The following is a 15,126-nucleotide window of genomic DNA, read 5'->3' on the forward strand; positions in this document are numbered from 1 at the left end:
ACCCATTTTTCTTGTTCATTGACCAAAAAAAAAAGAAAGAAAAACAGTCAAGGAAAAAAAGAAGAAAAAACAAAACGAAAATAGTAAAAAAAAAAAGAAACATTTTGCCAATGAGTTGTGGCCACAAAGTGCGGCCTGGACTGGGTCTTGGACTTTTGCTTCGACCGAGACTTGCTCTCAGACATTTGGCTCTTTCACTTGGCCACTTGACTCCGAGAGCCTGGCACTGAGAATAACAAGGATCATCATAATAACCTTATTAAACAAATTATGGTAGAAAAGGAATTACCAAACAATGTTTAATGCTTAATTATTAGAAGAATTAAACAAAGTTTTAAAATAGAGGTGCTTATAGGGAAGCAAATTTTATACGATAGTTATAATATAATATCGTAAAGTTAAATATATAAACGAGAAAGGAAACGAAATTCGGAAAGCCTAAGTTTATAATTCCTTGCAGTTTGCTAATAATTGTATTGGAAATCGTTAATAAATAACCTTAAAAAATTGGGTTTTTTGAATCAATATTTATAGGTATTATTATATGACAATTTTTTCGTCTAATCCAAATTTAAAAATCTCATAACTCAGCCAAAAAAGCATAAAATTTAATTCGGAAAGCTGTTCTATCCTATTTTTTGTTAGATTTATAACTCTGCATACTCACTTTAAAATTAAAAAACAATTCAAATTTTTGCCATTTTTTTATACATTTTAACGATGTAACCCCTTTCCGATGTTTGGAAAAAATTTAAAAATTTTGAAAATGGTATTTTTCCCCCAGAAAGATTCGCCCGTTGATGCTGATCAAGAATATATATAATTTATAGGGTCGGAAATGACTCCTTCACCTTCGTTTAAGCTTCTGACTGAAGGTGCATTACCATTTTTTAACCAATATTAACTATATTTTTATATAGTAATTTTTTTCGTCTAATTAAAATATAAAAATCGTATAGCTAAGCCAAAAATGCATTAATTTCAATTCGGAAAAAGGCCGTATGTTTATTTTTTATAAATTAATAAAACTGCATACTTCATTTAAAATGTGAATTTTTTGACGATTTTTGAAAATTTAAAAAAATCTTTTTTGCGTCCCGATATAGCTAAAAAATTTTGAAAATTTTATTTTTCCTTCAGAAAGATTCCCCTGTTTGTACTGATCAAGAATATATATGATTTATAAGGTCACAAATGATTCCTTTTATTCCCATTTAATTTTTACAATTTTTCTGAGTGTATCCCTTCACCCCCCGCTCCCTTTTAGTCTTGGGTTTATTTTGCCTGTGATTAACGTTGACGTTCGGTCTCTGGTCAAAACCGAAGCTTCACCTTTTCTCCCCTTATCGCCTGTTTGGCTCATTCAGTCACGAGTTATGACCAACTTGTTGATATTGTTGCCTTTTGGATATATATATATATACATATATATCTGTATATACGCGTGCTGTCGGCTCAATGACAAGAAAATGGCACGAAAGCAATAATCGCAATTCTTAAAGGAGCCCCTAAAAAAGTCGGGAATACACTATTTATGGATGAGTGATATTATTGTTAGGATATATAGGGTACAAGTATATTTTAAGCCTTAAAAAAAAGAGAATAGATGTTACAAAACATTTTTTCGAAAAAAGTTATGAAAACAATCTAACTAAAATATATAATATATGTTTCAGTATTCCCTTAAGGAATTTTAATAAATTATACGAAATATATATAGAAAAATTGTATCAATATCCGTATAATTGATAATATTGTTCTAGATTTGTAGTGTTTTTCTAAGCCTTACAAATTTGTTTACATAAATTTGTATATAAATCCTGCTTGAATATCATTAAACAGAAATGAGTAACACTTTTGTTTGATTAAATTTTTTTTCTATATATTTAAAACCCTTTGTTTAACTTGTTCCCATATTTGATATATACCCAAGTTAGGGTATGCTCTTGGGCTTACATCGAACGGTAATCATAGTTTAGTTGGCAAACAAACAGGTGCCCTAATGTCAATAATGTTGCCTCTGTTGCTGCTGTTGCCAATGTTGCAGAGGTTGTTGCTGCTGCTGTTGTTGCTGCTGCTGTTCGTTTGTTGCCGGTTTGCTAGTTGCTGTTCGTTGGGCTTAACTCGGTTTGGTTGTCACAACATGTTGACAAATTGCTTACACATTTTGGCCACATTGCGTTTGGGCCATCGAGAGTTGTTTGCCAATGTTTTACTTTTTGCTTTTGTCATTATTTTCTTGGCTACCGAAGCATGCGACATGATCCAATGTTGACAACATTCAATGTCTGGCGAAAGGGTAGCAATAATGTACAAAGATATTAGGTATTTACTCTTAAATCAGGGTTTGAACATTTTTTAAAAGTAAATAAATATATTTCAAACCTTTTTCTAACAATAAAACAAAGATATCTCCCATAATGTAGTAAATTTAGTCTAGGAATATTATGTTAAACCATTTACAAATAAAGACATAGATATAGTAAAATATATTTCTTAGAATTATATAAACAGTTCCTTGAATTTTTAAGTATCTTTTAATTTAATTTCCTCAATAGTGTATTAAAAACTTCGATTCTTTATTTATTTTGTATCCATTTCTCTGAAGAATTTAGAGATTTAAGACTTTAGGGATTAAGAAAGAGATTGGCTATTTCTACTTGGGTTTTTTCGTTTTTTTCAAGTTGCCAACTTGGCCAGCGAAATGAGGAATTGACAATGTCCGCCTTAAAGCTTCTGTTTTTCAAAGTTTTTCTTCTTCTTTTTTTTCTTTTGTTGTATTTTTCGTTTTGGACCTGCTCTTTTGGGCCAAGAAATCGTGATCTTCTGTGTGATCGTGATTTGTCGATTTGTGCGACTGTCATTATTGCGGTTGTCTTCTGCCTCAGCTTCTGTTTTATCAAATCATTTTCGTTAATTGTCAGATCTTTCATTCTTTTGTCAATATCCCATTGACCACACACACAAAATAACCAAACAAAAGACAAAAAAACAACAGAAATAATAGGTGGAAAAATGATCCAACACGAGGAAAATTCTCACACACAAAACACTCACAAAATCGGATTAAGTAAATATTTGCAACAAATGTTTGTCCAGGGAGATAGTTCGAATAAAAATGTGTATATATATGAGCGAAAAAAAGTATTAAATTTCATATTGCTGCCGTTTTTGGAAACAGCACCTGTGTGGCTTTCCCACGGCTGAGTAAAATTCTGTGAGGGGAAAACTCTGTGAGGGTGCAACGATCGAAATGCGAATCAAATTGTGTTGATCGATATGTGAGATTTTATACTATATTCTATATGTACCTTTCTTCCTATTTTTCCTTTTTTTTTTTTGCATCCTGCGGAGGGGGTTGCATACGGGAAGTGCCACAGGAGAGCAGGTAGCATCCTTTAAATATTCATAGATACACAGCTAGGGATGAAAAAATAGTAACAGTATAATATATATGTATATATATAAATATGTGAATAATTTGAGGTTATTTCTCTATGAATTTGTAGATTATTTAAGGGATTTATTTGTTATTCAAAATAAACGTACTGATTAAATATTAATTCAAATTCAACCTTAAAAACAGCACCAAATAATGAAATATTTACAGATTTTCTTTTTAAATTTAAAGAACATAATTAAATACCTTAATTATAATTGCGAATTCGCTTGTTTTAAATTAAATTCAGTTCAGTTATTCACTATATATTTTATTTGAACACATTTGGCTTATGTTTACTTTACAAAAAAAAAAAAACAAATTACTATTTTAATATATTTTTAAGTATTATAAACATCAAGTTTATTATAGTTAAGAATATATATAAATTGTATTTTGCCTTTTTAAAATGCACTTAAATATAGCACCTAAGGAATTTTAATTTTTCAACCTATCGAACCTATTTTTCTGACTATATCTGTCTATAAATCCTAACCCTGTCAGATTTTTATCTACCTGTGACAGATCGTCAAGATCGCGGAACAGCAGATGATCAAGGGTGCGCCGCAGAAGGGTTGTTGACGATGTCGGATATATATATACATTAAAGTATCTCCGCGGATTCCCATGAAGAGGAAGCTCCCCTAAATTTTAAAGAATTTCTAGGGAGTCTAACGGATCCTGGGAATCCCTAAAATGTGAAGGTGGAGTCGAGGGCGGGAACTCAAATTTATATTCATACAATTTTTTGGGTTAGAAAATGGCTCAAGTTGTTGGTCTTTTCATGGGTTAACTTCCGCGAAATAGGGGGACCATGGGAAGCGGAAATCCTAGAAAATAATAAATAAATAAGAAGAAAGAAGACAACATTTTTAAAATAAATGTGAGCAAAATAATATAAGGGAACAATAGAGTTTATTTACCAAGTAAAAAGGTTTTTTAGTAGTGATTTCACCTTAAGAACTTTATCCTAAAAAATAATTTATATCTCATAAATGTTATATTTAATAATCAAAATATTTAAATAACGTAAAGAAAGTGTTCCCCCAACTGTCTTAAGACGTTTAAAAGACCCATTTCAAATAGGGAATGCCAAAAGAGTCTATAAATTTTAACCATTTCTCCCATTCTCATGCAAAATAAAATATTGCTAATAGATTCGGGAAGATCAGAAGTTTGTTCTCATTTTAATAGAATAAAAACAAAAACAAAAGCAGATATCAAAGCCTAATATTTAAGCCAAAGAAATGTTTAAATCGTTTTCTTATTTATTTTCTTCCTTCTTTTATTTTAATGCTGATCACCTGGGGGCTTTGTTTTCCATTATTTTTGTTATTTTTGAGGGCGACCTTGCTTACCTTTCCTCACCTTTGATTCATTTGATGGCAGAGAGCCACACGGCCAAGTTGACATTTCCCCCAATTAGAAACCCATAAAAATCAAAGGCCCCAACAATAGGGTTGTATGGATTTGGAATTGCATTCATTAAAAGTCAATAAAATGAAATAAACCCATTGGCTTTCTATAGGAAATCCTAATTGGGCAACAAAAACCAAATGCGGACAATTAAAAAATGAAATGAAACGAAACAAAAGCCCGCAGGCGAAATGAAAAGAATAATGAAACGAGTTTCGACCTTAAAACACACAAAAAACAAAAGCAGAAAGAAAAAACTAAACAAAATCAATAGGAAAATAAAGCACCAGGGCAATAATATAAATAAATAAATATATACGCATATATTTGGTCAAGTTCTTTTAATGCAACCAGGGGTCCCCCAGTAGGGGACCATAAAAAACCACAGCGAGTTCTTCGATTCTGGTGGAAAGCCATAAATTAGATGAATCTGCATTATCAATTTACATTTTCTCGATTTTTTTCTTCTCTCTCGGACAGGGAAACCCTCTTAGTTTCGAATTAATTCAAATGGAAATTCCTTTTTGGGGCTGGAAAATCAACTCGAGATCAAACGAAACCATTGGCACTCACATTGTTTTATAGTTTCAACTTTATTTTCAACTCTAATTTATAATTTATTTTCACAAAGTCAAGTGCAATTTATGTTTAGTGGCGAAAGCTCAATGGGGAGAGAGAAAAACAGTTGGGAAATGCAAAATTCGCTTTGGTCACCGGCTAATTGAGCCTGAGAACCTAGCCAAAAAAGCCGAAAAGGAAAAACCATAACCAAAGCATTTCCAAATGGACCATGGTCCCAACTCCAAACTCCCGTCAAATGCCGTTGCACTAAAGTCCGAATATAAGTATATGAGATAAATCAATTGGCAGCGGACCCTCGGGCTCGGTTTTTGCCTCTTTTTTTTATTTTCTTCTTTATTTTTTTGGGGTATCAAGTGTATGGTTTTTGGTTTTCCATCTATTATTTTTGATTATCTAATTGTGCGACTTGCAAATGCTCTTGAACAATTGCAAAGTGGGCTAGGAAATTACATACAAATATCTTTAATACTTTAAATGCGAAAAGTATAATAAATATTCCCTTTCATTGTATTATATTTTAAGTCAGAACCTTAAAACTATGTGAAGGAATCATTTCCCAACATATAAATATAAATATATATATAAATATTTATTCATAATTAGCAACAAAAGGCAAAACTTTTTCGAAATCTTCAACAGAAAATAAATTTTTAAAAAATGTTCAATTTTTTTTTTTAAGAAAAGAGGGTTACATCGTTTCATTTTTTAAAAATTGGAAAAAATTTGAATTTTTCAAAAATTAATTATATATATTATATATTTATTTTATTTATATTATTATTATTTTTTTTTAATATTATCTTAAGGAACTTTACTTTTCTATGTAAATTTTTATGTTTCAACGTAAAGCTATTGAAACCCTTTTAATAAACTTAAACAATTCTCTTGACCATGAAAAAATGTATTACATAGTTTAAAAAGTATCTCTAGGAACTTTTTGCTTATTGGGAAACAAAAAAAAAACATTTTAATATAAATTATTAAGTTAAATCTTAATAAAGTTCCATAAAAACTCCTTTACACTTTTGCAGATATTATTTCATATAAAATATTTTATTAATAATGTGCTAAAATTCTATCCTTTTTTGGTATGATAAATATATTAAAGTATTATCTTCCTTTTATTTTCTTCTTTTATGGTATGATAAATATATTTAAGTATTATCTTCCTTTAAAATTATTTTTATTATTATTATTATTTATCATTAATATTATTTGTAGAAAGGTTTCAAGCTAAATTGTATATAATTTATTAAGTTAAATCTGAACCAAATTCCATAAAGATCCCATCAAGATATATCCACCCTTTGGCTATGATTTTAAACTATTATTTTATTTAAATTAATAGTCCACATACTAAATTAAATTCTCTCCTGTCTAGACACAATCATAGAAAATTAAATTATATAGATTAATTAATATCAATCACTTTATATGGTTAATAAGTTTTCCCTGATCTTGCCACCTTTGGGCAATGAGTGTATGACGAAGTGAAACAACTTTTACATGGTTACCAGAACGATTTCTGTTTCCAATGATTCTTTTTTTCCTACAATTTTTCCTACAATTTTCCTCCTTCGATTTTCCCCGATGCCCGATCCAGAGGGGAAGGGGATAAAAGATGCACATATTTAAGCGCAAATACGACAGTTATTATTGTTGGCCAAGGCAATTGCAGAGAATGCAATCAATTAATTGACAAACTGCGATGATCTTTGAAGAAGAGAAAAAAAAGGCAGCAACAAGGAGACGATCAACTTTTTATTGGCTTTCGGTTCTTGGCTTGAGGAGTTTTTCCCCCCAATGGATACCCGATACTTTGATACTTGGATACTCACTCGTTGGCTTTGTCTCACTTCGACCACGTCGTAATTGAAAAATAAAAGAAAATGTGCGAAAATCGCTAAACCCAAACGCATTTACGTTTTTCTTCTGCTGATTTTCTTTAGTTTTCTTTATATATATTTTTTTTCTACCTGGGAGCGAAGCGTGCGAACAATTTGCTGTCCATTCGATCCGCCTTTTCCTTAAGGCAGCCAAAAAAAAATAAAATGGGGAGACTTAGGGGGGTTCTTTCTTCTACAATTTCGCATTTGCATTTCGTAATTTGTATGCGTGCAACGGGCTGCGGGCTTCAAAAAAAAACTACGCTGGAAAACTTGAGGAAAAATATACAAAAAAAAAAAAACTCTAAAAGAACGTGGCTCAGTGAAGCTTTTTGGCGCCTTTCGACTTGGACATCGCCACCTGAGAAACCCAAAGCCTCCTTCCCCATCATCTCCCCCTTGGCAAGCTAAAATTTTCCTTATTAAATAACGGTCGCACACAATCGATCGTTTGCCAAAATGTAAAACTCTCCCAGGACTGTGAGAAAATGTGGAAAATCTAGGGGAAAATTCGGGTTAAAACACAAGATAATAGATAGTTTTAAATAAGTTTTATTATATTTGATTAAGTATATGTAATTATAAGTCCAAGGAAAATCGAATAACTTATATTTATAATATATATAATATAAAATAATAACTTTATATTTAAATGGAAAATTCTAGATGCACCATATTAATAATAAACAGTCTTAAACATTCTTTAATTTTTTATGTTAAATATTTAATAATTAAATAAATAAATACTTGAGTTATACCTTAGTCCTTCAAAATTAAATCTTCAGATATTAGAGAGTTACAAATGCTTTTATTTGTATAATATTTTTTCAGAGTTTTTTTATGATATTAAATAATTTGAATATATTATTTAAATATCATTTTAAACTATGTAGCTTAGTCTTAGTTTAAATATTTAATCCATAACATTTAACAACAATTAAGAGACACTTATGTCACCTTAGTTATAAAATCATACATTTTATTGTCACTAAAGAGCTTGTCTGAAGCTAAGAGCCTCCATCAGAAGATGTGGGCATATATTAGCATGGGAAATCTTTCCGGAAAAACAAAACCTAACTAATACTAAGAGAAGGGGAAATCTTCCCTGAGGGGGGGCGAAAGAGGAATATCCATGGGATCGTATCGATCACGAAGCCACTTTTTGATCCAGTGCCAATGGCTGTAGAGTCAACGGCAGACAGACGTCACCAGGTGAATTTGCGGCGCCTATTTTTTCTCCCCCCCCCCTGTAATTCCCTCGGCTTTTCCATCGATTTTCCACTCCCAATCGACCACCCGCCGCCGTCTATGTGTGTGTGTGTGTGTGCGAGTCTAGGTAACAGTAATTTGGTGTCTTACTTGTTCTTGCGCGCCAGCAATCACACCTATGGGAATGCCTCTTACACATGTCCAATGCCAGCAATGATCATGCTCATAATCACCTGGCCACATGCTCATCATTGCCTTTACTCGGGGATAATGGACACTGTGGACACTGTGGACACTGTGGACAGTGGGATATATTGTGGACTTGGGTCTCGGGATTCCAGCATGCACTTTGGACAACATATTAGAGATCCCCAAGTCCTCGGTCTGGCGCATCATTAAAAATTTATCAGTTGATTGGAAAATTATAATTCTTTTGCCTTTACGCTTTAGCAGCGCCATGATTTCTGTTCAAGTCCATCTTTCAGACTCGGAAAGCACTAGGAAAAATTAATGGAAATTATATAATAATATTTAATAGAAAAGGGAGAAAATTTAACAAAAATAACCCTTTTGCAAAACTATATCCTTATAAGGTATTTTAATATCAGTCAAAAGCTTGAAACTTAAGTCAAGGAATCATTTCCGACCCTATAAATACTATATATTCTTGATCAGCATCAACAGGCAAATCTTTCTAGCTATATCCGGGCTAAAAAAAATTTTTTCAAATATTTGTAATTTTTTGAGAAAAGTAAAAGGGGTAACATCATTAAAATTTTCAAAAATCGTAGCAAATTTCACAATTTATATGGAGTATGCAGATTTATTAACCTAATAAAAACTAACATAGAAACGCTTTCCGATTTAAAATTAATGCATTTTTGACTGAGTTATGAGTTTTTTAAAATTTGATTTATCGAAAAAATGCTCATATAGAAATATCGATAAATATTGAATTGGGAATTGGGAATTGGGAATTTTAAAAGCTTATTTATGAACGATTTCTAATACGATCTTATAGACTAAAAACTTTTCCAAGTTAGTGTTCTTTCTTGTTATTTTTTTTTTAGATTTTATACATTTATATTTTGTTTAATATTTAATCACAGTGTATCGACTGTTGTGTCATAACCCCCCCTTCGAACAGCTGCGCCTGCGTGTTGCTTCTATTTCTTATGGTCACATTTAATAACCGACAGACCAAACGACTGTCCAAATGGGTGACTGACTGACTCACGGCGGGCAGTTGATCTGATCTGCGATGCTCTGATGGATGCACTGCACCAATCCAGGACTGGACGAGGCACTACAGTACCCCCTACAAGTTCCCCCTGTCCAAGATTCAATATTCCATCACTGCGAATCGCTTTCTTTGCTTTGCTTTTCTGATCGGCAGTTTATATTATTGGGAGTAAGGAAGGTATATTGGAAGAGAGACAAACCATATCAAGAAATATATATAATTTTATAAAGGTTTTAATAATAATATTAAGATAAATTACAGTATTTCAGTCATAACAGAATTATATATGTAAAGCCATAATTTTTAAAAGAATTCTTTTGTTATATTTGGCCTCCTAAATTTACCCATACTTCTCCATTTATAGTTAACTTAAATCCTTTTCTTTTATTTTCTGAATTATTTTGCTTTACAGGGTATCTTTGCTATTATCATTTAGTCTTGTTTTCATTGGTATTATTTTTTATGCGCTCGCTTCTCCACTTAGTTCCAGATGCGGAAATAAATGCACTTGAATTCCACGACTTGTTACATAAATCGTAATTTTCTATAGACTTGTTCTATATCTAATGTATATTGCATTATTCGCTACTCGTTTTCTTTCAGTTCTGATTCGAAGGTTACTTTTTTTTTGTTTTTGCTTATTATTATTATTATTTTATGATCGCTTATCGGGCGAAGAAGACTCGCCTGTGTGGAGAGCTACTGATTTTTGCCAACAAAGATTTGACTTGCAGCGTAATTCTTCTTATTCTCGCGGACTTGAACTTCCTGCATGACCAGAGAAGAGTTCTTAGAGAGATCTCCCAGACCCGAGGTAAGATCAGCAGATCATGTGAACTTTTATGGCCATCATAGGTCATCACATCGTCTTGGATGTAATTAGGCATCTTAGCGGTACAGTTCGCGGAGGTTCCCACCACCCAACCATAATTCTTTAGCTGTTTTCTTTCTTTTCGTAATGCAAAATAGGAAGAAAAAACATTGAAAATATATAGAAGAAGATTATTGTGGTAATATGGTAATTATGATTCTGGCAGACATTTTTGGTTACTTACTTGTGTAATCCTGGCAGAAAATATGCAAGATTCATTAGGGGGAGTTGTGGCTTTAAACTCTTTATTATTATTTTTTATTATTTATATATTTACTATTTAAATTCAGATATTCTTATAAAGCTTTTAAAATTCTTTAGGGTATATAGTTCTTTCTTTTGCTTATACTTTAGGCCATTCTTTACTTAATATTTACCCGAAACTGACCCCATTCTTGGGATTGGTATCCTATCCGCAGCTCACATACTTAAAGCCTTTTTCTCAGAGACCTGCGAAATTCCACATGTGACAATTCAGCATTCGACGGATGGTTAGATGATGGCCTAAGCTCCAAATGGAATGGCCAAGAAGCTTGGCTAAAAGCCTGTCAATCGCTAACGTTGAAAGGTGTACACAGTGAACTATGATTTATAGATATATCTATATATGATTTATAGATTTATTTATATTTACTAAATCTTTAATAGGAAGTCTTCATGCCCTTGCCAACTTTTTATAAATTTTAATTAAATTAGTTAATGTAATGTAATATTATTTTTGGTAGTGATTGGTTTGGGGTATCTCCGCCCTAAGTTGAGGCCCGAATCTCTGGCAAGCAATTAGCAAAGCCAAAGCCAAAGCCCAGAAGAAAAAAGATCACCGCAGAGACCGCAGTTCGGGGCACCAATTGCAATTGCCCAGAAGAAAGAAGCTCTTGAAGAAAGAATTGCCATGAAGAATGATGATGAAGAAAGCCAGGGGTAAAGGGGGGCCAGAAGACTTTGAGGGAGAGCCTACTACTACCACATACTGACAGAGAGGAAGACAGACAGAAGCGGGACTTATCAGAGACAGAGACTGAAAACAGCGACTGCAAGTTGGAGAAAAGCAATTCTGCGGCTGACGGTTTTTCCTAAGAAAATTACAACTTGCGGGTAAACAAAGTCAACTGGCGGCACAACGCTCGCAGCAAATATGGGGGAAGCAGGGCCTGACTAGAAGAATTGGCGATGAAGCCACACGCCAAAGCCCAGCCCCAAGACCAAGTCCAAGTCCAAGTCCAAGTCCCCGTCCCAGTCCAGTTCAGCCCAGCCTCTTAGCCTCCAATTCTTCGCACAGACTTCATGTGGAGTGAAGTGTGTTTCTGGGGGGAATTTTGGATGTGGATTGTGGATGTGGGTGCGCAATTATGCCGCCAGAGCAACTGGCTAACCATAAATTTTCTTATCAGCACAAAAAGCAAAACCCAGGAGCGGATCTCTAAGCTAAAAGGGTAAAGAGCGAGAGAGTCTTAGGAGAGGTTAAGATATCGTTGTTATTGAAAATAGGGTTTATATTGTTTTAATATATCAAAAACCAAAGACCAAGAGCGGATCTCTAAGCTAGAAGGGTAAAAAGAGAGTCTTAAGAGAGGTTAAGATATGCATATTATTGAAAATAGTGTTTATATTTATCCAATATGTCAAAAACCAAAGGCCAAGAACGGATCTCGTAGCTTAAAAGGGTAAAGAGAGAGTCTTAAGAGAGGTTAAGGTATGAATATTATTGAAAATAAGGTTTATATTGTTCCAATATATCAACTATTATAACTATATACAAACTTACTTGCATCAAATATTCATTCAGTATCGATAAATCAATATTTATTCCCTTTCCTGTCATTAAAGTATACTCCCCCTCACTCATTTCCCAATACATTCCCATCTCAAAACTACAAATTCAAACTGAAACCATAAACAAAAACTCAAATCGAGAGCGAAAACAAAGAAATTACCATGGATCAGGATACGGGCTTAGATAATCTACGTCCCAGGGACTATCTAATGGAACAGGAGACAGATTTGATAGCCAATCTGCCTGATTTCCATAAGATGACCCTGGCGGATGTCGATGTGATTGTCCGCACTATGACCAATTGTATAGAGCGTAAGGCATCGCAAATTAATTACGAATGGCATACTCAGGAAGTCGAAAAGGAGAGCGACAATTGTGGTCAGGAGTCGGAAGAATTGACGATACAGAACCTGATCGAGGAGGCTGTTTCCATCACCGAAGAGGATCCAGAGATACAGATTTTAAGGGGATTGGACAGTCTCCTCAATCGCATCGAGATTATGCAGTGCGACATACGATTGCGTCAGAAATTGGAGGGAAACATTGAATCGCAGTCAGAGGATCTGTCCACAATGCAGCGGGATCAAGAGGATATGGATAAATGTCAGGGATATCCCCAACATTTGGCCGAAGTCCGGCAATTGCAGCGGGCACAGCATCAATTGCAGTGCCAAATCACGGAACTCTTGTGTCGCTACGGCAATCTAAGGACCCAAAAACGTAACCTTACCCACCAATGGAATTATGTTCAGGAAAAGACCGCAGAGATACGAGACTTGAGCCATGAATATCAAAAATGGATGGAGGACACCTCAGAAGAGATTACCAATTGCCGGAAGCGCTCGCGACAAATTCGTGCCACAAAACTAACCAAACAGTTGGCCAACGAGGTGACCGAAACGAATATATTGAGTTCCTTCCGCTATAGCCAGCGTTATTTGTTTAAAAATCTCATCAACCGACACATAAAAGAACTTAGTGCCGAGATCCAAGAGATACGGCGATTTGGCGAAGAGCTTGTCGTCGAGGTTGAGAAGCGTCTGGGATGGATTGCCAAGAAGGCAGCCAAGATGGAACACCTGCCCAAGATACCAGATGCTTCCGATGCCAACGCTACTACTACTGATGACCAGCCACAATCTAATCTCGAGCAGCAGGATTTCCAGGGTACCAAGGATACCCAGGATACCCAGGATACAGTTTCCACTTCCGCACCTGATCAGGAATAAAGAAAATCCAAGAATATGCTTAGCATTTCTGTTTTAACTTAAATAATATCAAAATCCTAAAAAACGATCTGATGATTGATTAATAAAGAAGGTTTGCTGAGAGAAATTAAAGTTATCAAAAAAAATTATTAAAACTAAAATTGGTTATTTAAACTAATACAAAACAAACCCAAATCACCTTCTTTGAACAAGTTCCGCCCCTGTGATCCAAGCACAAAAAAAAAAGGAAATAGTGTGGAAATAGTGGGAGGATGATGTTGGAAATGCGGGGAAATACACAAACACACACACACAGAGAGAGAGGAAAAGCGAAATAAGCCACCAGCACATGGGCAGTACATCATTTTGGACTTTATCAGCAGCAGCAACAACAGCAGCAGCAGCAACAGGCAGCAACAGGCAGCAGCAGCAACATCAGCAGCAGCAACATCAGCAGCAGCAACATGCATCAGAGCAAAGCGCAAGCGCGCGTGGGCAGCCAAGGCAGAGTTTGGAATTCCATTCCTAAGCCGATGCCGCCAACGCTTACCCAGCAGCAACATCACTTGCAGCAGCAGCAGCAGCAGCACCATCAACAGCAGCAGCAACATGAGCAACACGGGCAACTTTAGCAGCAGCAATTGCAACTTAATTGAGGCTTGTCTATGCAGTCTTGGCCAAAAGTAACTGCGGTTGCTCCTCAGCCTGATATAGTGTGTGTGTGTTTGCAACTTGATGCCTCGCTGCCCCAGTGCCTTGATGCTCCACAGACGACCAGACAGCGGCAACAATAACAATAACAAAAAAAAAAAAAAAAAAACCGAACTAGCGACAAGCAGCAGCAGCAGCAGCAGCAGCAACCTCAGCCGCATAATAACGTACTGAGGGCGTTGAGGCAACAACATGCAACCAAGACGGGTGGCAAAAGGGAAGAGAGGGCCACATCAGCTGCGGGGATATGCACTAAGAAAAATATAAATAAATTAAAGATCTTTTTAAACAGATATCCAAGGAGTGGATTATAATAACAATTCAAAATTTCCTTTAAATAAACAAGAATTGATCTCTAAAAATTCTTAGTTTAATATTTTGCAGTTATTTACACTTTAGAAAATATTTTAAAATTGTTTAACATTGGGAACTTGGGAACTTGATAAAAAGCTATTTTTAATATAAAAATAATATGGAAAAGCTTAAAGACTTATTTTAAACCAGCATAAGTTGGAGAATCATAGCCAAATATTGCAGCTTTCTTTGAGTTTTAAGAGAAAACTTCCATTTTAGATTATTTTTGTTTTGTAATAATATATTTTGGTATTAGTTAGTTTTAGTTTTTAAAGTGCATTTTAAAAAATCATCCAGCGAAGCCCATCATCGTGGCCGCCGCCAACTACCGACAACGAAAAACTGAGCGAAAAACCACTCCCCTCGGGCCATGGACAATTTAAGCTCATTCACTTGCCGCTGATTGCTGCTGGCAGTTGTTGCTGTTGTTGCT

At 34.4% G+C, this 15,126-nt stretch overlaps 1 protein-coding gene across 1 annotated transcript; it reads left to right on the plus strand.

Annotated features, from left to right (window-relative positions):
• Positions 1–12,435: 12,435 nt before the first annotated feature.
• Positions 12,436–13,939, plus strand: LOC110180564 (uncharacterized). Its single transcript, XM_020948260.2, has one exon. The coding sequence runs from the start codon at positions 12,582–12,584 to the stop codon at positions 13,647–13,649; it is 1,068 nt and encodes a 355-aa protein (XP_020803919.2). The 5' UTR covers positions 12,436–12,581; the 3' UTR covers positions 13,650–13,939.
• Positions 13,940–15,126: the final 1,187 nt, after the last annotated feature.

Source organism: Drosophila serrata, unplaced genomic scaffold, assembly GCF_035046125.1.
Source record: "Drosophila serrata isolate PLE 108 unplaced genomic scaffold, ASM3504612v1 contig_276, whole genome shotgun sequence".
NCBI classification, from domain to species: Eukaryota; Metazoa; Arthropoda; class Insecta; order Diptera; family Drosophilidae; genus Drosophila; species Drosophila serrata.

What these genes read in the sequence shown, in the direction of transcription:
- LOC110180564 (XM_020948260.2), top strand. Translation starts at nt 12,582, where the DNA reads ATGGATCAGGATACGGGCTTAGATAATCTACGTCCCAGGGACTATCTA.